A 23,456-nucleotide genomic window follows, 5' to 3' on the forward strand; every position below is an offset into this window, starting at 1 on the left:
GATGAAGAGGCAGGAGGGTGTAGAAAAGGGAAGACAAAAGAGGGGGTGTTGGAGGAGGGAGAGGAGAGGCGCTGACGGGAGAGGTGCGACTACATTACAACGACTAAATCTTTAAACTTTTCTCAATTTCAACATTCTGTACATACAAAAAGAGGTTGTTCCTTTATGAAGCAGGATTTCAAAAAACAACCTTCAATGTTTCAGTGCAGACAGAAGCAAAAAAGCTTTTTTTTTTTTTTCTCCAAAACAGTAACCCAAGCCTGCCCAAAGAGGGGCAAGATCTGTACACCCCTAAAGGACATCCTGTAGTCGGACCAAAGTGGTGACATCATCCTGTGATAACTTCTAAAATCTAATGCATTATAAATTGGCTTAAAATTTGCTAGAAAAGCTATTAATCCAACTCAAATCTCCATATGTGGGGTATGTATTTATACAATTATGTTTTAAATCCAGAGGTAATTCAAATTGGTTTGCAGAGATTTATTTGTTACACCACTTTTCAGTTTGCGTCAGATATCTTAAATATTAGACTGGTATCATTAAAAGATCAAAATATTCAAATATTCAAGTTTCTACAAGCATTCTATCAACAACTAAAATGCTGCATTAGTTTCCATCACCAATTCTGAACAGTGATAATTACAAAAGTAAGCAAATAGTTGATATTACACTAATCTCTTTTAATGTACATTTGTATTAAATTTAAATGGAATATATTTGAAACAGTACTCGTATAAAAAAAAAAAAACCTAACCCACCCCTTCATTCAGTGAAATAAAGCACATCCATTAGTAAACCCCTTTTTTATTGATCGATTAACTGCTCAGCTAAACATTCGGCCCTGTGCAATTCATCATGTAGGGAAGACATAAGCCATGCTGCTGTGTTTCAGGAGCAGATGGGATGGTGGGATGTAATTGAGATTAAACTGGTGGGTTGGTTGCCTGCAACAAGCAGAGTGGAAACACAAAAAAAAATGGGAAACACAAAGAGCACGAGGGCATCCCCCAGCTGAGATTGTAATACACCACAAAAATCTTAACCAACTGAAAACAGGGTAATAGCACAAGTTCCAACTTGTGCACCCGATGAAAAGGCTGCCTGGAAAAATTACTCCTGGTTCAATTTTAAGTGGTGTGTAAAAGGAGAAACTGTAGGCAGGAGGACATTTACAGCTGCCATTTATTCACCTGCAATTTCTTCTCTTTGATTGGCTACATAAGGTCAAGTTTTGAGGAGCTACATTAGAGCTTGGAGTCCATTGTATCCCACAAATGGTCATTTCTTGGAACAGCCGTCTAGATAACATAATCGAAAAGCTATAATTTGCAGGGACAATACATTAATTAAATGGCATACTTAAATCTATGAAGGATTATCTCCACCATGGAAAAGGCCAGAGATATAGGCTTAATCAGACCACACGAGAATTGCATGACATTTTTCAAGCTCATGAAATGTCCATGCATCAGTGTTTGTGCGTTTTCACATTCCCATTTCTCATATCTGTAATGCCACCATCTGATTTGCATAGGTTTGGTCGATAGAGCAAACCAGTGTCCAGAAACACAGGCCTAAACAACACAAGGCGTTTTTTTGCGGTTTAAAATGCAAGCGGGGTAAGAAAGAGGACTTTCGTACCAGCATGTGGAGGAACCAGCAGGAGGCTTGGAGGTATAAGACAAAAAGAGCCGAGACTAAAAAAAAAAAAAAAGGGGGAGGGCAAAGAGGACATTGGTTCTGTACAGTATAGATGTGCACCGTGATGAGACCAACTAATTAAATAGATTCTTCAGAGGGTGCGCCTCGGGAAAGCTTGAAAAAGACACTTGAAAATTAATGAGAACTCAAGAAAGAGAAAGCAGTTAAAAACCTTTCAGCACCTCAGTGGAAGGGCTGCCACTTATCTCCCTCCATTCCAAATATTCAAGTGTAAATAAATAAATGGGAAAACAATAATATTTCCTGTTGTCTAATACCCAACATACTTCTATGCTTCACTACGCACTCAGATGTACTCCCTATTTCTGCAGTTATTCTAACTATAGCGGTGACAAGACAGAGGCTCGACCATGAGCAGCATGTTCCAGCTCTATTTAAAAAGAAGAATGATAGAGACAGGGGGTGGGTCAAAAGGACACAGAGACTGAGGGGGTGGTATCAGAGGAAGCAGTGGTACAGATGTAGAGCATGCGATGGGGAGGTTTTAAGAATATACAAGAGGAAGCATGAGAAGACCACTTTATTTGGAGCTACTAAAAATAGAGCAGCAAATGGTAACAGGGGCTAGATGGCCTAGCGCTCCTCTCCTTCCAGGCCGGTGGAATCGATAGGTAGGGAGCGTACGGGAGGCTTCCCGGAGCCTGCAGCCAACAGTTGCTGAGGGGGATATGGGGGGGGGGGGGGGGGGCAAGAAGAGGAGCATAGTGCAGTAGAACGGGAACTATTTTTTGCACTGCTTGACTAAATATGGTTAGGGAGGTGGTGAGACAAGACACAGGAGCAGCGTGGCAAAATGGGACTGAGGCATGTTTGAAATGCTTGGCTTCCTACAAAGTGCTAACCATTCAGCAGAGCCCTCCGCAGTGTGGGGTAAAAGCTTCTGGCTGGTTGGCCTCTTGTTTCTAACTTGCTGCCACGGTTTATTTCTCTGCTTTCTGCCCTCTGAACCACAGCAGCATCTCTACTTGCTCTCCTCCTAGTATAAAGGTGACCCTCACAATGCACTAGAATGCATAAGTTACACCCATAAGATCTACTGGAGCAAAAAAGAAAAAGAAAAAAAAATAGAGCAATATCCTCTATTACTTGACTTTCATCATGGTTATTAAATTTACATGGATCACCACGGTTATTAAAAGTACAGCTGTCCTTCACTGCGGAGGCACAGCCACTCATTTTTTCTATAAATGCATCCGTCACAATTCTGCTTCCAAACATTCAGTAAACTCTCTCATCTAAGCTGCTGTATAAAGTTCCACTAAATAATAAAAGCACATTTTAGGAGCGGGGGAAAGCTCTGGGGCTCTGTGTGTGTCTATGGAATAAGAAAAAGGCAGAGTGGGAGTACGACTTGTACACTTTCTGCCTCCTCCACCGATCAGGGCATCCTCCCAGCTTTCTTCCTCAGAATGCACATGATGGAGAGGAGAATGCTGCAGATTTTTTTTTTCTTTTTTTTTCACCCCTCCTTCTCTCTCTCTGCCTCCCCTTTTTCTCCAAATGGCAGCTCTCCATGTCAGCTCTACGTCTTCCTCCTCTAAAGGTATGACTTGTGTTCGTGTGGGAATGTGTGTGCCCGCTTCCTCTCCTTTCCCCCACTACCCCTCCCGGACTCTGGCACTCAACCCGCCTGCCCCCCCCCCCCAATCATAGAAGCTGATTCAGCGAGTCAGGCGTGCACCCGGCACACACGATGGCTGCAGCAGCTGGAGCGCTCTCTAGGTCATTATGGCTCTCTTCACTACGGTAAGAGGAGGAGAGGAGGGAAAGAAAGGAGGGACACCACGGATAAGAAACTGATCTGACAGGTAATATATGCTCTTCCTTCGCTTTTGGATGGAGTTTACCCCTGAAGGGCCTTGATGTCTCACATCCTGTCTCTTGCCTCTCTCTTCTTCGGACGCAATCAGTTATTAAGCGCATGGTTTGCCTGTGAGTCGCATAGTCGAAAGAGGGAGTGGAATGTACTGTTCTGCAGCAGCAGCATCCCTGGGACAGAACTTAACCCGAGAACACCTTTGGGCTTTTATCTTCTCTCGTTCCTCTCGTCTTAAAGGATGGGAAGAAGTGAAGGCTTTATAAAAAGAAAAACTATGGAGAGAAAGATGATGCAGGTGGAGTTGAAATGGGGAAAAGGGAGGCTGGGGAGTTGCTGTAGTCCACATGGATTTTATCCCAGTTTTTTCCACTCTCCAATCTATCTCTCTCATCTTATTCCCCCCCCCCTCTCTTGTGTTCCTGGCACTGGCCGGACATGCTGCAGCAGCAGAGCTCTTTGGCTCATTAGGCTTCATGGTTGCAGCCCTGCCGCTATCTAATGACGGACTCGTTAACTCAGACCTGCACTGGTGTGGAGAGACATTCCATTATCCACAGCGCACCCTTTGCATCCGACACCTTCCGAGATGTTTTTGTCACCGCGACCAGAGGATACTATAATTACTTTTTAATGTGTTCCTTCTGTCTTTTTTAAGTATATTTTTGGTACTTTCTTTTTATTTGAGGGCTTTGCCAGGCAAAATGTTAATTGAATACAGTGGCAGGGTTGGTCAGTGCACTGGTCCAAAAATATGTCAAATGGACAGCAGGTAAGTTTGAGGACATGCCATACTTTTGAGACCAAGGTGTGCCGATCGGGGCGGAAGGCTGGAATGTGGAGAAAAGAGAGATGACGAAGCATCAGTATAATTAACAGCAGGCAGGTCATGTCTCCTGAACAGGAGGTAAAGCGGATTGACAGCACACAGCTGTGAGAAGTGTATTAACACAGATGTGGCTGGCTGAGGAGATGTGTGTCACTGGCTGAACCAACAGCACTTAGGGTAGTAACCCACTTTCCTGTCTATATAACAAATTGCTATAGGCTAGACAGGGCATGCAGGGCACACAGTGCTGCAGTACTATCGCCCGAACCAAAAGAGACAACAACCATTGGGCTAATTCGCTGGTTCACATTCCTAAACCTCTATCCCGCTGTGTAGGAAGGAATTTCACTCCCTCTCTGGCCCGTGTGCTCACCCTCTCGGGCAGCTGTGACATTTCCTAAACAGGACGTCACACCTTTAGGACCAGGCTCCTCCACCTGCCCAACCCAATCTTTGCGCCAAGAACAACTGTCACCTACACCTTCTCTCATTACTATTCCAAACCGTTCCACTGCAAAAACATTGCACCATTTTTTCCTTTCTTTTCACTTCTCTGCCACCCAGTCTCCAAACCTAAAGCCAAGCTAGTCTCCCACAATCCATTTTTTTTTTCTTTTTTTTTTTTAAACACCCATTTCTTCAGCATTCAGCTTGCTGGCTAGCTTAGCATGGTTGGAGGCAGTGTCGACTTGTGGAATGTGCTGGTCTGGGGTAAAGATTCATTAGAGACTTGCTGAACAATTCTCACCCCCCTGCAAATGGTTATTGATCGGTTCCACCCACTCTGCACATAACAGCCGGTTTCAATGTAAATACAAACAGGTGAGATTTGATTGGGAAAAAAGTAAATGAGAAAATGATAACTAACAACAACATCCTACGTATGGTGAGAGAGCAGGAGAGAGAGAGAGAGAGAGAGAGAGAGAGAGGTGGAGGAAGAGAGCGAAGCGAGAGGTGGTTGTGATAGTGGTGGCAGTGGGTGGGGGGTATAACCAGGACCAATCCACAAGTGCTGAGTGGGCATTAGCGCCTTCATGTGACCTATGGCCTGCCTCTGTGCGTAAAACCCAAATCCTGCTCACAATAGCTTCCTGTTCAACTTGGATCACCCTCATTTTCAAACATCAGCAAGCGCTCCAGTTAGCCACTGTGGACGTTGCTGGCACATGAGAGACAATGGACAGGGCATGAGATGGGTACATACTGCTACTAGTGAGAGTCAGAACAAGAGAGAGGAGAACGACCAGTGGGGGAAAATATTACAAAGTTATGGTGAAGAAGCCAGATTCAAACATAAGTGGGCGGAGAGAAGTGAACATATTTAGAATGTCAGCAGGACCCCTCAGCTTATAGGTGAACCACTGTTGCCAGGAGGCAGCAAATGATCATCACACAAGACCACAGGCACCTTACAAGATGGACTCTTAAATAATCATGGAGAAAAGTCTTCCCTTTTCTGCTGCCGTTTTTCTTTTTTCAACCTCTTAATCGACTTCATCATTTTTCCTGGAAAGAGAAAAAGAGCTCATTCTAACTGCTGTAAAGAAGGGAGCTGTATTCCCCCCCCGAGGCTCTGGTTTGTCCCACTTGCCTGGAGGACAGTGGGGGTCACTGGGACAGTCGACTATGGTATGGACTGCAAAGTTTCTGTTATGTTCAGGGGCGGGGGGACTGGCTCTTCAGCCATACATGGCAACCAAAGAAAACTCTTGAGTGTTGAACTGAATTTACACTCAAAGTCACCTTACAGTGCAGACTACCATACTTGGGAGAGAGAACGGCGAGGAAAAATGTTCTGCTCATAACTTCCTGACCTTGGCAAAAGGTGAGAACACTTTATAACTAAGATTACCTCCTTGGTGTACATACTTCTTTATGTACCCATATGAACATATGATAGCTATGGAATGTAAAGAAGTATGTATTCCTGGTGAGGTGCAAGTCCTCGATCTGAAATCACAATGTTTGGCAGCGCTGTCTGAGGATATGTTTGTGCTTTTCAGTTTGTTCATATATGCCTGTTTTAATGGTAAAGCGAAAAATCAGCAAGCAAGGTGAAATTGAGGGATAGAGGAAGAAAAAGAGAATAAGTGTGAGTGGCATAGCTCATACATTAGCTATACTGTCTCTGGGCAGTCTCACTGCAGCAGTGATCGCTGTAGGGAACTTACTGCTTTCTCAAACTAGCTGACATGGCCAATAAAAATCTCTCATCCAAGATACGGCAACAATTCATTGGACAATTACTTAAGTTAGCACAAAACGGTCATGATGATGTTTTAGGCTGTTTTGACAGCAAAATGGCTTGAGCCAACAATTTAAACCACCTACATCTACAGGGAGTCGCCTTGTGACATTGCCATACGAACAGGGCCTTCTTTCATTATTGGGTGATTTTGCTGCATTACAGCTCTTGACATTCAGCCAGCTGCAACTTAGCACCAACCTCAGTGAGCAGAGAGTGGTATGCAAGAGCTGCTCCTAACCATTAATACCATAATCTTTTCCAGTTCCCCCACATGGCTTAAGGGGGGGGCAAAAGAAAGGTGACTTAGACAAAAACTAACATTTCTGCTCGCTTTTTTTTTTTTTGTAAAGAAAGAAAAAAAAAGACAACTGAATGAGCGGTAATATGTTATTGAGGCAGAGTTAAGAGGTACTGATGCTGCTAATGCCGTATCATATGGCTCCCGTGTTAACAATCTTGTGTGTTAAACTGTGACTGCCCTACCTTAATGCCCGTGCCCTTATCCACACCCCCACCCCACATCAACCCGGCTGCCCCATGCTCCCCTCCCTTTCTCTGAGTCCTGCTCTCATTGTTCACGTTTGCTATGCTTGCCAAATGCTTTGCTGGACTGCATGGCAGCCAGATTAGACCATCAAAAAAGTGACAATGCAGGATCAGGGTCAGCTCTGGCCCGTCAGCTGATTCCAATTGTCGACTGCTTCAAACAAATAAAAGCAACAGAATATGGACAGAGGCACAGAGAGAAATGAAGAGAGGGGGGGAGGTGGGCAGTAGTTTGCATGGGAGCTATTCATATCTAGCACTTTCACCTACTCTGACCCCCACTCTGGCCTGCGCCTGGATCATAGACAAGGCATATACCAATTTGTGCACAGCTTTAAATCCCCTCTACAAATTTTTTTTTTTTTTTTTTTTGCAGATGCTCTGATTAAGGCAATCTTTCCAAGTGCATTTTGTCTGCAGCATGAAAAAGCCCACGCGTGAAAATAATTAACATGAAACAAAAAACATCAGTTAATGCGTGAAGCAAATAATCATTACAAGAATTGCAATAAATCTAACAAACAAATAGGCTAATCAGTGGCTTAACAACACAGAAAGTATTTGCAATTGTGATTTCCGCTCTATGAAAGTGAGAGACCAGATACACCAGTCACATTCACCACTTGCATAGAGAATAAAAATGGTCTACAGAGAAATGTTAGAAGTTTATGTAGGTTACTGTAGTATGAAAGCTCACACTAATGGCATACAAGGCGTTTCACTCTGACAAAAAAAGTATGCCATGTGTAAGGCCGATTTATTCTTCTTCTCTAGAACAAAAAAAACACATCTAAGTTGAGATAATCAATCTCGATTTTTTTTTTGTTAAGTTTACTGAAAACTGAACACGTTTAATTCATTAAAGACTAAATCCAATAACTTTATTCTTGATGTTCTTTATCTAGCTTTTGTTTGATGACATAAGAGCTCTCGGCCAAATTTTCCAAAGGAAAATGCTTATTCCAAAAGGCACGATCTGTACCACATTAATTCAACAGTTCAGTTCAGTTCTGTTTGTGATCGTCATGTACAAATGTCAAATGGAAACACATTAGTTTATAAGATATCAACTGAGATTTAAAAAAAGAAAACCAAGCTAATAGAGAAGGTCCCATGACTCCAGATGTAAAAAAAAAAAAGGAAAAAGAAACACTTTTAATCTGAAATTAGCATCGTAAAGACACTGCCTTTTTCAGACTTCTGCTTTTAGAGTTCATTGCCCATTTGCTTGATTATATGTCCATCTCAAACTTTTCTGTCAAGATTTCAGAAGTATGTGGTCTGTGTGGCCTGCTCTGCATGTTTCACCCAGGCCATCAATAGCAATGACCTGCTGGCTGAGTGACAAACACAGCAGATGCTGACATTATCAAATGCTAAGTGCTTGTCGTTCCCCTTTGCTTTTGCCCTGTTATGGCCCTTAGATGAGGTGAGTACCCTGGACACCTGACTCTGAGTGACTGAATGAAGCATGAATGTGCATGTGTATGTTACAAATAGACCTGCCTCTGGTGTGCCATGTCAAGCTGGCCTTATGCTGACCTCCATCCTGTCTACAAGCAGTGGTGTATATCCCTCAGCTGTCGCTGGCCACCTAACCTGTGCCTTGGCAGAAAAAGTCAATAATTATAGCAGCTGACTGGGTTTCATAGACCCCTAAAAAAACAGTTTCAAAAGAACAATCATAATAACGAACAAGTAACAGCCAAACAAAGGCCAAATACACGTCATTTAGCTGTATATCAACGCAAAGATCAGAGTAGCTGGGCAACTTTTGGGAACGCACGGGTGCAAAAGTGTATTGTTGCACTTTAACGTACTGTAGCAATGGGTCTAAATGAAAAACAAATGCACAGTTAGTATCTTAAATTCGCAGAATGTTGTTTGATGTAAACAAACACCTAATCGGAGTAATTGTCTATCGAGCTTGGGACTTGACAACAACCACCGTAGTTTGGTGTGATCATGTACACAAGAGCTTCAGCTCATTTTTTTTTATCTGGATGCTACTGTTCTTCAGATGTGACAGCGTTTATATAAGAATTGTGATGACTTTTGGAAGAAAGTCCTAAAGTACTTTACAACAGTAGAGGGCTGAGACTGACATAAAATAATACAGCCTTAGTCACTGTTCAAACAGTATCCTATACTGCAAATCAGTCCCAAGGACTTAAAAGACTGGTTAAAATTAATGTTGTGACTTGACACCCCCCCGAGTGCTGCTGTAGGAGCATGAGTGAGAGAGCTTGTGTATGTAGTTATGCCACTGCATTTGTCTGTTGGCCATCTCTGCGACCAGAGCGGCAGCTTGCTTGCAGCAGGGCCCATCTGTCAGAGTCTGTAATTGCTTCATGACTCCAGGACATTTGACTCAAGTGCACTGCCACAGATTATTATGATCCTTTTCTCAGGGAACAATTTTTCTCACTCTCTGAGAGGCCCAAGCATTAAACTTGAAAAGATAGCGAGGAGGATAAATAGACTGCCTGGGAGGCAGCAAAGGAGGATCTTAGCTAAGGTTGATCAACTGTGGCTGTGTGTTGATGATGTGGCGGTAAATGGCGAGTAGGTGCTAAATATACCCGAGTGTCAAACACAGGGGGATGAAGATGAACAGACTATGTAAAAATAATAATAAAAAAATAGATAAACAAAGGAAGCTCTGTCCATTCCAAGTAGTGGGCGGGCCTTTTTGATGGGCCACTTATTCATTTCTAAAAAGGTACTGAAATGCATGTGATTCCAGTGTTGACCTTTGATGGGATATATTTTGACTCAGTTCACATCAGCAGCTTTTGTTTCGACATCGATTCCACAATGCTTTGCTAAAGCTGGTAAAATGGAACCAAATCACCTCTTGAATGGATTTGGTCCCCTTCAACCAGCTGTAGCTATGCTTTGATGACTACAGGAGTGCCGGTTTTACTGTGACGTCTTCAACAATATGAACAGCGGGCCATTTATCGACGATGAGTGGCGCACGACTTTCCCTCCATCAACAATATCTGAGATGTTCACCGTCTGTCATATGCAATGCTGAACCTGTCTCTCATTTTTGACAAATAAAGATCCCAGTTCCAGCTTTTAAACTGTTGTCTGGTCCCCTTTCGTGACTGAGTGTTGCCTTTCTGTCTGTTGAGGGATTGATATTCTGACCAGACGATCAACAGCTGTTTCTAAAGCAGCAGGGGGTAGACATGCAGAGGGTGCTATTTCAGAAGAACAGCACTCGCGTGTCCGTGTGAGAATGTACAGCTGTCCTGCTACAACAATTAAAATGAACAGTGGGTCTACATGATGAGATTATAGCTATAGTTGGATTATCCCTATTTGAACAAGTGCAATTATCCTTGGATATATGGTGGTGAATGAATCGAATCATTGGCACAAAGCATGTCATACCCCGGTATGATAGGTGGCGCTGTACCCATTTCAACTATTGCCAATAGAACCACTTCCGGTTGACCGCTTCACCACCAAAAACAAAAAAAAAAAAAACTCAGGCATTCGAGAAAGATGGCGAAAAAAAGAGCACGATGAAGTTGCTTCCCTCTACATTTCGTATGTGATGAGCTGCTTATTGCACAAACGCGATGCACAACGGTGCATTCTCCATCACGTTGTTTGTTTCTTTGTGACGGCGACAACAACAGTAATATCGTCTCCTTTGACTTCCGGGTCACGACCCCGGGAAAAAAATCTCGAGCATGTGCAGAACGCAAGGTCCAATTCACCACGTGCTTCAGCGTCTACAAGCACGTTTAATTTGACTTTCAACCGAGTTATCTCGGGGTTTTAATCCGACTGCGAGTAACCGATCCGATCCAATTTCTTGTCAGATTAAGGTGTCTACATGAACTTAATAACTCAATCTTATTGTAATTTAGCCCTTAATCCGATTTTTACAGTGCCATGTAACCCCACTGACTGTTTGTCAGCAGTTAATTACACAGTGGGTGGAAAAATACAAAGAAAAAACATAAAAGAAGATAGCTGATGTGTCTCCACGGTTGTACAAATGAAATGCAATGTAAACACCTCATGAGAAGGAAAAAAAAAATAAAAAGAACAGCGCCAGAACTAGAAGGGGAAAATCTTGCAAATATAGAATATACAAACAAACTAAAAGTCCCTCCCATAAAGCCTCCTTTAGTAATTCTAGACAAGCTGGGGTAGATGAGATGCAGGTGCTTTGTCAGACAGAAGCTGACTGACTAAACCACAGAAACTTACAATTTCAAACAGTCTCCCATATTGTTTTGCTGTGGCAAGAAAGCAGACAGGCAAGTCAAACTAAACTTTCTTTTTTATTATGGTGTCATCCTTATCACCGGTCTTTTCAACTATCTTTAGCCCCTTTGCTTTTCTTAATGTGCCACGTAACAGTGTTAAAACTTGAAAATGGAAAATACACAACATAATCACAAAAAACAAGTTGTGATTTGTGAATGTTCTCAAACGGGTGTTTAAATGAGGTTTTAACATTAGAACATTCATCGCAAACCTAAATATTTTTCAAGACCATCTTTTGTGCCCTTTAACATGCGTTAATTTATTAAATCATTAAATCAAAGCCAACCATGAAGAACATTTTGACAAACCTCAAGAAATGCTAAATCATGCAGCACAACTTTCTATCTACCTATGATCTCCATTACAATTTTGCCATTATGCTGCTGCCCATTAGTTCTGTCATTATATTGGGAATACTTGTCTGCAGCACAGTGTGAATACTTGCAGATCTCTCCATCTCCTCATGTGGGGCAATTACTATATGGGGTTCGCCCATCTGAAGCCATATTAAAAGAAAGCTAAGAACTACATGGGAAAGGGAGGAGGGCAAATATTACAAGGAGGTGACACGTAAAAGGGTACAGACAGTCACTGTAGGGCTTGTTTAGAGCCCATTTATGAGTCATGGGCTATTAATCGTATTGTTTACAGTACTGTAGCAGCTACTGGCTTCTAGCAAGCCGGACGAAAGACACAGAGATGAGCCAGGCTCCCCTTGCAGGCTGGGGCTATGGTAAACACACAAAAAGAACACACAAGGTGGATCTCCAAGAAAATCACTTCTCGAACTTGTTACTGTAGGTCGTAGCAGCAGTTTTCAGTTTACCAGCAATGGTGAAACTTAACAACAAGGCTTGATTTATGGGGAAATGCATTTGTACACTGTAGCAGTGAGAATATAAATAATGAGCAAGTTAAACTTGTAATACTCTACAGATTATTCCATTCCCCTGTGGGTAGAGTTGATTTCTCTCAGTATCTGGGACTGCAAGTTGAAAGATTCATCCGTCACCCACAGGGTTCCTCCTATGCATCTTCCTCAATCTAGTTTCCACTACTGGAAGACCAACCCAGGAACATTACACACCCACCAGGGACTCTGACGGATTCTCAGGTGAACCCATACACCATGTTGATCATTTTCATTAGTTAGAAGAACACACAGAGGAAGGTAGCTTTTTTCTGTTCTCTAGGAGCTGAGCGGTAAGAGTAGTATTGAAAAATAACATTTTAGATTGATTTAGACTTTATATACCAGAACAATGTGTACTAAAAATAAACAAAGATCCAACTTGAAAAGTTACCGTACTTATGAACCCCCCCCCCCCCCCCCCGATTGGCTTCATGTGATATTCACAATATAGAGCCCTTTGTCATGCTTCCAAATCCAAGCACTTCTTATCGACAGTCATCAAGGGTACATCTTAGAAATATTATCCAATGTTAGGAATACTTCGAAGCACTCAATCGAAACAACTGCCTCTGCACTAAACACACCGGGCGAGGTACTTTCACTTGAATCTAGGGAGGGACTTTTGAGAGCTTTAGGACTTGAAGACTCCCTCCCCGATACTGCAGGAGCTCAAGCGTGAAATAAAAGTAAATGGGAAGACTGGAGAGGGTGACATACATCTTTGTTTCTCAGAAAGCAAGGGAACAGTGTGGACTGAGGCAGGAAATGCACACACAACAGAACAGGGGCCCTAATACAGAAAATGCTGAACTCAAGCACTTTTCGCCTGTAAATCAACGAGTCCTACAGTAGACCAGCTCTCTACTGTATACCAGGTTTACAGATACAAATTATGCACAAATTACTTTTACATATCTATAAAGTAAATAATTGACTCTTCAATAACTCCCGCTGACCTTCAGTTTACTTTGTTTATTGCACAGCTTTTAAACTGAAAGAATCAGTATATATATATATATATATATATAGTAATATCTTCTTTCAGATTCCAGCCAGGGACTGCAGACCATACAGCCCATTTTTTATTTTTTATTTTAAGTGAGAGGAAGTGAGCTCATCCCTGGCAAGCAAATCATGCATCTATTTACTTATTCTTTATATACAAGTTGGCTTCCACTAAGTGAACTATACAACACACAATCCTCTGCTTTTGATGAGCAACCTACAAAGCGGTTTGCATTAAAAATAGCACAGCACAAATATCAATAGATGAATCTGGGGTGGAGGGCTTGGTCTACCCTGACATGTGGAAGGAGATTCAGAGCCCCCTGACCTTAACTCCAATTGTCCTCATCCCAGAGGGGGAAAATGCATAAACACGCCAAGCACTGAACACATTAAGCTGCAATAACCTCTTTTCAGAAGATGCATCAGTGTTTCACCCTGGTCACATGACTTCGACATCCATCGTGTTAAAAGATGCCGGATAGCCAACCTTAAAGCAGACACTTTTCTATCTGAGCCATCTTGCTCATTGTTGGAGTAAACTCCTCGACAGGAATGGCTGTAGCCAAAAATGAGTCGTGTGCACACAGTGTAAAGTCCTTCACAACGCACAGTGAAGCGAAAAGCAAATGAACTTCAAAAGCCTGTGGACCTGCCTGAAACTTTGATCAAATCAAGTCCAAACTGAGTTTCCAAACTAAAAGTATTCATTTAGGCAGCGTCATTAACCTCATCTCACTTTTGATGGATTTATTTTAAAAACTAAGTAGAAACAGTCAAATATTTGCATCAAGTTTGTTCATTTAAGACATCTGATTCCTTAAAGAAGATGCAACAAAAAAATAACTCATGACTCAAAATGGATTTTACAGCACAAACAACAAAATTAACTGGCAAACTGTCTTTTGCCAGTTAATCAAAATCTGTTTACATCTTTACTGAGCCTAGACTGCCTCCCAGTTTAGACATCGTTAGTGGTGAATCCACATCTTCCACTCCTGATTAAGTAACAGATTAGTGATTCTGCCAAGGTTTCTGTCCTCAAAGAAGCAGATTTAAACCTCGTGGTCGTTTAGATATAGCTTGAATTTTCAACTTAGCTGAATTTCAGTTTTGTGCAATAATGTTCATTATCAAATGCTGTGGTGTAAAAACAATATCAAAAACTCATTGTTAATGGCATATTGAGTGCTTTGTCTTTACTATGGGTAGTAAACACCCACATTTTGTGCATCAAGGCCAAATCTTTCTAAATGGAACCATAAACCTTCCATGAATCCTATGTTTTACCCATCATCAAATAATTGAATGCATGGACAGGAGCGACAAAAAAGCGAGGTGAGGTCAATTTCAAGATTCAATGACTAAATTAGGCGTTACTGAGAGCATTACACCAGCATTTGATGAGATACCGATGATATTGCCTGCCGAGTTCAGTTAAACATGTCCTCATTACTTGTAGACACCAAACAGGTGTGACAGCTAACAGCGGCAGCAAAGTGTCACTTACCTGGGGTTTCCTCGCAGGGCAGCATGATGCAAAGCATTGAAGCCATTATTGTTGGTGATGGTGACGTCTGCGCCAGCCTCCAGCAGCACTGACAACATGTCATCTCTCTTCTTGCTAATGGCATCGTGCAGAGGCGTGTCACCCTCTGAATCCTATAAAAGGGAAATCTTGTGTCATTTACTATCCTTTAACTCATCAATACAAACGATGTCTATAATCACGACTCAACTCATAGAGGTGGCAAAACGTGCTTCTCTGGCATTTCAAAAGAGGTAGATAAGTTAAAGTGACAAATACCTGAAGGCTGGGGTGGCAGCCAAAGTCCAACAGGGTTTTAACCACCTGTAAATGACCCTTGTTGACGGCTATGTGTAAAGGAGTCTGCCTTCGCTTATTTCTGGCATTCAAGTCAGCACCACCCCTCTGCAGCACCTCGATGACAGAGCCCTCATCTCCAAAAGCTGCATGGTGCACTGCCCGGTCTCCATCTTTGTCCTGCATACAGCAACGCAGCAAATGATAACTGTATTGAGCCCGTGAGTGGAGTTATACTTGCTACACAATCTAGCACACAGACGAGGGCCAAGAATTCTGTATCCAAATCATACCAACCTCAGCCTCTAAATCGACATTGTGTTTAAGCAGAAGCTTTAGGACGTCCACGTGACCGTTCTGACTGGCTGCCTGCATAGCAGTATGTCCAGCACACTGTCCATTCACCTGCAAACACATCAAGAGCCACAGAGAACATGGGTACATGGCAATGTCACGTTTTGATATCTATTTATAAATTTGTGTGAGTGATTTGTGAGGGTGTGTTAGTATGTGTAGATGTGAGTACACTACTGGGCGTGCATCTTTTATCACCAACTGCAGCACTGCAAAAACTGAGAATATAAATATTAATGTGGACTCCTTTGGGAGTCTCGAGACGACTCTTGTCCTGGCAGCCAGATCACTTGGCCAGGCACAGTGTGCTCAGCTTTAAGCAAATAATTCCACTGAAAGGCAACAGGGCATCTGGCCAACATTCACTAATGACACACCCATACTCTTTCACTCACTCTTCTTCTGACTGAAGGCTGTATTGCAGACTTGACGCAATGATTTAAAAAAAAAAATTAAAAAAAATAACCTTTTGAGGCATCAGTATCTGTCCTGTGGCCTGCATCAAATCATAATCTACAACAACAGGGGATTTTTGGGTGTCCACTCGAAACCAAGAGTGAATCAGGGTCTTTGCTGCAGTACACACCAGTGCTCTGTGGTGCCTCCACTGGGCCCAGCTTATATGTTTTTCAGACTGAGAGAGGTGCATGGGTGGGATGAACTTAGAGAACCATCCTGAGACTCACCCTATTCAATAGAGAGCAGAGCAGAGCAGAGCAGAGCAGAGCAGAGCAGAGCAGAGCAGAGCCCGGGGTATTTCAGCTCCACTTATAAACGTACTCTGATCTAATGTGTATGTTTAATGATAAAGTAATTTGGTCTTGATTACACATCTAGAACTTCATTAGCTGATTAAATAAAAATAAAAATGTTGGAGCACTTACATCCACTTCAGGTCTCTTAAGAATGTCCTCCACTTTGGTCAGGTCTCCATTGGCTGCAGCCTTGACCAGCTCCTCGTTAATGTCTCCAGACTCTTGGGTCTCAAACAGTTTCTTCAATAACTGAGACAGACGCTCTGGGGGAAAAGAAGATTATTGTGTGGGTCAGACTAAAGGAAGACAAAGGCTTAAATCGTGCTTTATTGCCATCAGTCATGCATGTTTACACATACCTCCAGAGGCATTGCTGACAGCAGAGCCAGAGGGGGCGATCTTAGTGACAGCAGCAGGATTGTACGTCCAAGAAGTCCCACAAACCTCGACCTTCAGGTCGCTGTCAGAGTAAATCTGCTGCACACGGCCTACCTTGCCCAGCGTCTGTTTGGAAATGGTATGACAAACTCATTAGTATAGGAAGGGTTGTTGTTTTTGGGCTACGTATGAACGGTGTGTGTAACAGTCTTTTAGTGGGGGAGTACAGATGCAAAGTGACCATGACAAAGAGCTACAAAAGTAGAGGTGAAAGGAAAAGATAAAATGAAGCATACACCTGTTCGACAAAGTGATTGTCCTACATGAAATAGAGACTGTTCTCACTGTAAATAAAAAACAAAGTATTTGAAATGTAAGGTGTGCTCCCAGTCTTCAAAGACTCCCTTCTTCTAGCGAGGCTGTTCATCATCCACACAGACAATATAGAAAGGACAGGACATAATGGTTTCCAATTTGGAATTATATAATCTAAATTCTGGCTACATGGGAAAGCGGTACTCTGATTTTCTTGAGCTGGGTCTGGGGTGGCTCTCGAGGATGTCATCAATAAGAGGGACTGCTGCAGTAGGAGAAGCAGCGGGCAGCAAACAGCCATGGTTAGTGATCAAAGCTACAATCCATCTCAGGGTTTTAGGGCTCATTAACTGCTGAAGGTAGCCAGTTTGGCAGAGACGAGTGGTATAGTGGATAAAACTCGGGTTGCATAACATACAGCATGCTGAGCAACAATGAATACATTTTAAAACGTGGAAACAGTTCGACTGTGATGAGAGTGAAATGGGATTCTATGATCCCCTCATTGTATTTTCTTATTCGTGCAAAATGAAAAATGAATACTTATTCATCGAAATTTCACATATCAGTCGGAACATTTTTAAAACTCACAGGCAGCATTGCCTCAGCCCACTCTCCATGGCCTCTTTGTAAAAGTTTGATGCGGTCAATGTCATAGCAGATCTGGACCAGGTCTCCAACATGGAACTGGGAACTTCCTCCCTCGGCACCGGCTGCAACTTCCCCGCTGCGCACGACATTGGCCTTCGTCAGCACTGCCGGATTAAATGTCCACCTGAGGATTACAGAAATTGTTGGAACCAGGAAATATAATTTCACTCAAATTGATAGCCGACAGAGTTTAAATTTGGAGCAAGATAAAGTAGATCTAAACAAAGGAGAGATATCCCGGATAGATTATCCGAATCAGGGCAGTTTTGGGGCATACAGCTGGGCTCTCTTAACTGCAAGAATTTCTGTTAACATACGAATGAATGATTTTGATTTCTCTGACACACAGCTTAGAAATCTTTTTACTAACAATGATAAAAAAATAAACCTGTTATTAATTCAGTGGTGCACAATCTAACCTGTTGTCTGTACAGTGACAAAGATTATCAATGAGCTTTAAGAAGCATTAATCGATAACGCCACTGCCCAAAAACTGGTTGAAGTCTTTTAGTTCAGAGGTGCAGGTGAGTACAACCTCTCAAGCAAATCACGGCACATTAGTTTCAAGAGTCACATTCCTTGTTTCAGACATGGCATATCAATAATTTAAGTTTACAAATCGAACAGCTTTGAATGATACCTTCATTAAGCTGGTGAAAACGCAGCTTTGTTAAATATTGGATTGGGCCTCAATGAAGCAATTATCCAAGATTAAAGGACTCGATTCGAGGCCAAAAAGAACTTAATCAGGACTTTTTTCTTTTTCTTTCTTTCTTTTTTTACAATCAGTGTCAGTGTTGTGAAAACATATTTATGACTACCAGAGCCGGGGAGAATATTAGCAATTAAAGTGCTGAAATTAAGGGACATAATTAGTTGGCTCTTTTTTACAATTCTTTAAAAAATAATTACACCTAATTATTTGAACGTGTAACAAACCATAGTTTGATCGTCTACTGAAGAAGTCCCAAGAGGTTTTTTTTTTATAACTTCGGAAAGATGTGCAGGAAGAGTGGTTCCATAAAACTAATGAGAAATATGGTGATGATATGCTGCAGCTTTATTAGTCTAACTCATTAAGAGTTTGTAAGCCTGAACCCGTCTGACAAAGGTACTTGCCTGTTCCCACTGGGGTACTGAACCACAATGTCGTGATCTTCATCGATTCCGCACACCGTGCCTGTGGTAGTGAGTGTCTCAAACATGCCGTCTGTCCATCCTCCATGGCCATGCTGAAGGGACTGAACAATCTCTAAATCGAGATCAATGTTGACCAGGTCTCCAATCTGAAGACCTCCAGGGTTTCTGTTACCATTCTGCTCGCCTGTGAGATAAATGTTATGTTAAATCAATCAATAAAATAACTTAATAATAATAATAACATCAATAACACATTTTATGCAGCAAGCTTTAAAGTCTACAAATGGCTTTAAACAGAAGTGCAGAGTTTCAGCAAAGGAAATGTCTACACTGGATGACAACTGTACACTGAATATATAGCAAAATTGCTTCCATCACTTATAAAAACACTGTTAAACTTATAGAGGATATTTCACTGCAGTGTTTAAACCAGGGAGAATTTATTCCTGGAATTACTGGAACACTGAAACTGCGTGACCTGAGTGTGTCCCATGTTTTGGTAGCCAGTTGACTGTAAAATGCTGACATCTAGTGGCCAAACACGTTTAACTACAAGTAAAACTCTCCTAATGTCCTTGAATTCACTGCACCAGAACAAGAGGTGAAAGAATTGGTGCAATAATGACGATAGAAACACATCACTGGCTTACATACCTAAAACCGGACAGTGGTCTCTGTAAAACGAGCCTCCTTTGGCATCCTGGACACATTTTAGGTCCGACTGGGAGGAATTAAAAAAAAAAAGAAGAGAAAGGATTAGATAATTACCCCCGGTAATTCCATTGGAGGGGTATGTTCATGAATAATCAAATTGAGGTATTACACAATTGAGCTGCAGTGGCTCAAGTGTTGCATAAACTAACAATATCATTGCCCTTAGGATAAGGCAGGGCAAGGATACAATATTCCGGGGGGGAACATAAGAACATCTGTGATGACTCAGATGTGCAGCCTTTGTGGCAGAGTTGGAGGGCAGAGATGATTATAAGGTGGAGCAAACATTCCTCTGAACTAATGGAAAACCGAAGTACTGACTGCAACAAGTATCAACAAATTAACTCCTGTCAACTGTACTGTATCCAGCCAGCATGACGCGTTTGATTTGATTAACTTTGACTAGTAAGCAGACATTAATAAACAAGAAAGATTTTGGCCTCTTATGCCCCATTTGGATCGCTCACTAACTTACAATCTTTTTGTATCTGTCTAGAGTCTAAATGAAAAATAAAACTAAAATGAGGCAGTCAAGATGGGGGGTCTAATCCACGTTTTACTGAAGAGGCAGATGCAATCTACACTTCTTTCAACCTATTAGAATAACAAAGGACAAATCTGTTACTCAACTGAGAAACCCAATTGGCCACATTTGTAAGAGGACAAGGGCAGTCTCAGCCAATGAAATAAAGGCTTTTCATCTGGGACGCGTGTGTCGCTGTGCCCACAGCAACCCCAAGAGTGTCACCCTTCTCTAAAGTTGACCTCCATGTTCACTCTCTCTCCTTTAATAGCTGAAAGAACAGATTGCCTTTATCATGTAGATACCTTCCCCTTCCAGCTGCCTGCACAATGGTGCCTTACACATGCTGGCTGCGTGGCTCTCACAAAGGCCTGGCAGTGACGGTCAAACACAAAAGCCACCTGACAGCTGATCTTTTATGAGACTGTGTGATCAGGAGACAGAGCAAGATGGTCAGACTACAAGTTTCCTCACCATTCCCTCAAAGCCAACTCTGTACAGGTTCTTGGCCCCGTTGTCCCAAAGTACGTAGGCAGCGCTGTGGGGGCTGGCTGCACTCCAATCCTGGATCTCTGTCACCTACAAAGGAGAAAAGATAAAATGAGAAAAGGATTAAGCGCACAACATAACGTTTTGAGTTTTAATCAGAGCTATTCCAGGTCATCTGGATCCGGTCTTTTATCAGTTCCCAGAGTCAGAACCAGACATGGAGAAGCTTCTATGCTCCACATGTCTGGAACAAACACCCAGAAAGCCTCAGATCAGCTGAAACGCTCAGTGTATTTAAGTCCAGGTTGAAGACACACCTATTTTCAGCTGCATTTAAGCTCAAAACGTAATCACATTTTTTTTTTTTATTTTTTTTTTTTAGTATTTTTTTGGGCTTTTATGCCTTTAATGATAGGACAGTGTGAGAGAGACAGGAAGCAGGGGGCAGAGAGATGGGGAAGACACGCAGCAAAGGGCCGCTCGGTGCGGGAGTCGAACCGGGGCCCGCTGCATCGAGGACTAAAGGCCCATTTATGCCCTACGTTAACTACGGAAACGGACGCTTTCACCCGGTTCCGGGGGGGCGTTTCATCCGTCAGTTTGTCCGTAGGTCAAGAGCTTAGCAATCCGGTGAGCTCCGGGCGAAACGGAGCAATACCAGAGGAATTCGTGGGGGCAGTAGAGAGTCAGGAGCGTGTTGGCTCCGGAAGTTATGGAGGAAGAAGAAGAACGAAGAGTAGGAGATTAAAACATTTTAAGATTTAAAAATGCCAGGTAATGGAGGAGAGGATTTGTGAGATGGTCGGGGGGTATTTACATTTGTATGACTGCAACTTCCTCAACTGACGCCATGTTTCTCAAACCCGCGGCGGACAATGACTCAATATATACCGCCCTCTAGAGGATTTCTTACGGACGTGCGCAATACGGACGGAGGCATAAACAGAAGCTCCGGGAGCAACGTATGGACCGGACAGACGAATTTCGTCCGGTTCCGTAGGGCATAAATCGGGCTTAAGCCTTTGTACATGGGGCGGCTGCTTAACCCACTACGCCACCTACCGCCCCGTAATCACATTTTAACTACTGATTTTATATTGTTCTTATTTATTTCTTTTTGTTTACAATTTAAATCATGCTTTTTATTTCTCTGATTTTATCTATTTTTTATTTTAATTTTTATTATTTATTTTTAATGTCTTTTTGTGATTTTATATAGCTGTGAAGCACTTTGAATTGGATTGTGTATGAATTGTGCTATATAAATAAAATTGCCTTGCCTTGCCTATTTAATAATAAAAATAAAAATCATGCAAGACTGAACTTCTCAAAACTGGACTAACACACCCAGATAATGTAGTTAGGAACTCAATCTCTCCCCTGTGTTTGATCTTTATACTCTAGGCCCTCTGCACATGCTTAAAAGTTCCATCTTTCAGCAATTTTTTGTACAAACAATAAATTTTTGGAGTGTATTAATACTGTCAAATTCCCAATAAAGCTGCATTCATTCATATTTTTCTATTACTTTTGGCAAACAGCTAAACGTGTCAAAAATTGCGATGAGCCCAAAATGTCAAAATGAGCCCATTAAGACTAAATGTAACTATATGTAAACAGCACTTCGAGACCGTTACTTTGCTCGAAGACAATCTTGATATTCATCTGCCAAATTTGCAAATCAAGTAACTGAAAGCCAATATCTATGCAGTGACTTTGACTATTCTTACATGCATGATAACGTCCTACAGAGAAAGTTAGAAGTGGCAGACGGTCTAAACATTTCATCACAAAGTCACTGCATTGAAGTATAGGACACACTTCAGTCTATAACTTAATTAACCTCCTGTGCATGTATAGTAGGATGAAGACAGTGGTCCAGTTACCGAACTGTGCAAGTAAGCGTACGAACAATGAACTTTAGAGGAGGGCTTTTCTACTCACAGGGAATCTGATGCATCTCCATCCAACATGTGTTTTTGGAAACTTATAATTTTTAGTTATTTGAAAGTAATATACTATCAATATACTAAAAATCTAAAAAGTTTAGGCACCTCTACTGTTTAGATCCATCACACAATAGCATAAAGGAGCCATCTAAACTTTTTCTGCAGCAGAATCAAAGCTGCTCTTTCAGAAGATAAGACCATGTGATGATTATTCCATGGAGAGTGGGTTGGGTGGTCTTGCATGATCAGAAACCTAACATTAAAAACCCTCACAGACTGTCTGCAACATCCTTTCGACTCTTCACTTACAGTAATATGTCAGACTTTTGTTGCAGGAAACGGTTAAAAGTTTTTAGCCATGGAACAAGTACAGTTACACGTTAAACTACAGACATAAATAAGCTCCGATTTGAACTAAATCTGTTCAAATTTGTAAAAACAAGAGGGGTTACGCTTCTACTCTCCATCTCAAGTAGTACACTGCTTTTATAAAATTGAGTGCGTGTCAAGAGAGGGGCTATAGTGGAGTAAATTATTCTTTAATTAAAGGCAGTGCCTCAAGTAAACACAGAAATCAAACTTAATTTATTTGCAGGCCCCTTCCAGAGTTAAGTGATTAATGGGCCTTTGGAGGTAACATTCATGCTTCCTTAACAGAACATCTAAGCTGGAAGACAAGTAACGGAGTATATTGCTTACAGGATCATAAAACAGTAATGAGATATTCCATTAAATAACGCCACAAAATGAAGTACTAAACTGCCTAAAAGGGCTCCTAAATTGAATACTCTTGGGCTTGAATGAGACTCAAATCTACTTTACTGCACGGTTACAGTATAAATCTAAATAAACCGTGCTCAACAAGTGATGCCTCCTCAGGCTTTGTACTATTTTTTTTTTTAATCGCGTATAGAGTACATGCATTGTGCTGGAATAACCTGCAGTAAAGCATACAGTTTATCGTGTAAATATGAACAGGAGTCGGCAT

General features: G+C 41.9%; 1 protein-coding gene across 4 annotated transcripts in view; it reads right to left on the reverse strand.

The window, feature by feature from the left end:
- The window catches only part of mib1 (MIB E3 ubiquitin protein ligase 1), a 50,290-nt gene that overhangs the window by 20,459 nt on the left and 6,375 nt on the right, over positions 1 to 23,456 (reverse strand). For all 4 annotated transcript variants that reach the window (XM_075483164.1, XM_075483163.1, XM_075483162.1 and 1 more), the window contains exons 4-12: positions 20,505 to 20,609; positions 19,448 to 19,514; positions 18,773 to 18,977; positions 17,594 to 17,777; positions 16,669 to 16,813; positions 16,439 to 16,572; positions 15,498 to 15,605; positions 15,183 to 15,380; positions 14,886 to 15,037 (exon numbers count right to left, since the gene is read on the reverse strand). In XM_075483164.1, the coding sequence (XP_075339279.1) occupies positions 14,886 to 15,037; positions 15,183 to 15,380; positions 15,498 to 15,605; positions 16,439 to 16,572; positions 16,669 to 16,813; positions 17,594 to 17,777; positions 18,773 to 18,977; positions 19,448 to 19,514; positions 20,505 to 20,609 (1,298 nt within the window). The remainder of the gene's footprint in view (positions 1 to 14,885; positions 15,038 to 15,182; positions 15,381 to 15,497; positions 15,606 to 16,438; positions 16,573 to 16,668; positions 16,814 to 17,593; positions 17,778 to 18,772; positions 18,978 to 19,447; positions 19,515 to 20,504; positions 20,610 to 23,456) is intronic.

The sequence above is a fragment of the Odontesthes bonariensis genome, chromosome 14 (assembly GCF_027942865.1).
Source record: "Odontesthes bonariensis isolate fOdoBon6 chromosome 14, fOdoBon6.hap1, whole genome shotgun sequence".
In the NCBI taxonomy this organism is placed as follows: Eukaryota; Metazoa; Chordata; class Actinopteri; order Atheriniformes; family Atherinopsidae; genus Odontesthes; species Odontesthes bonariensis.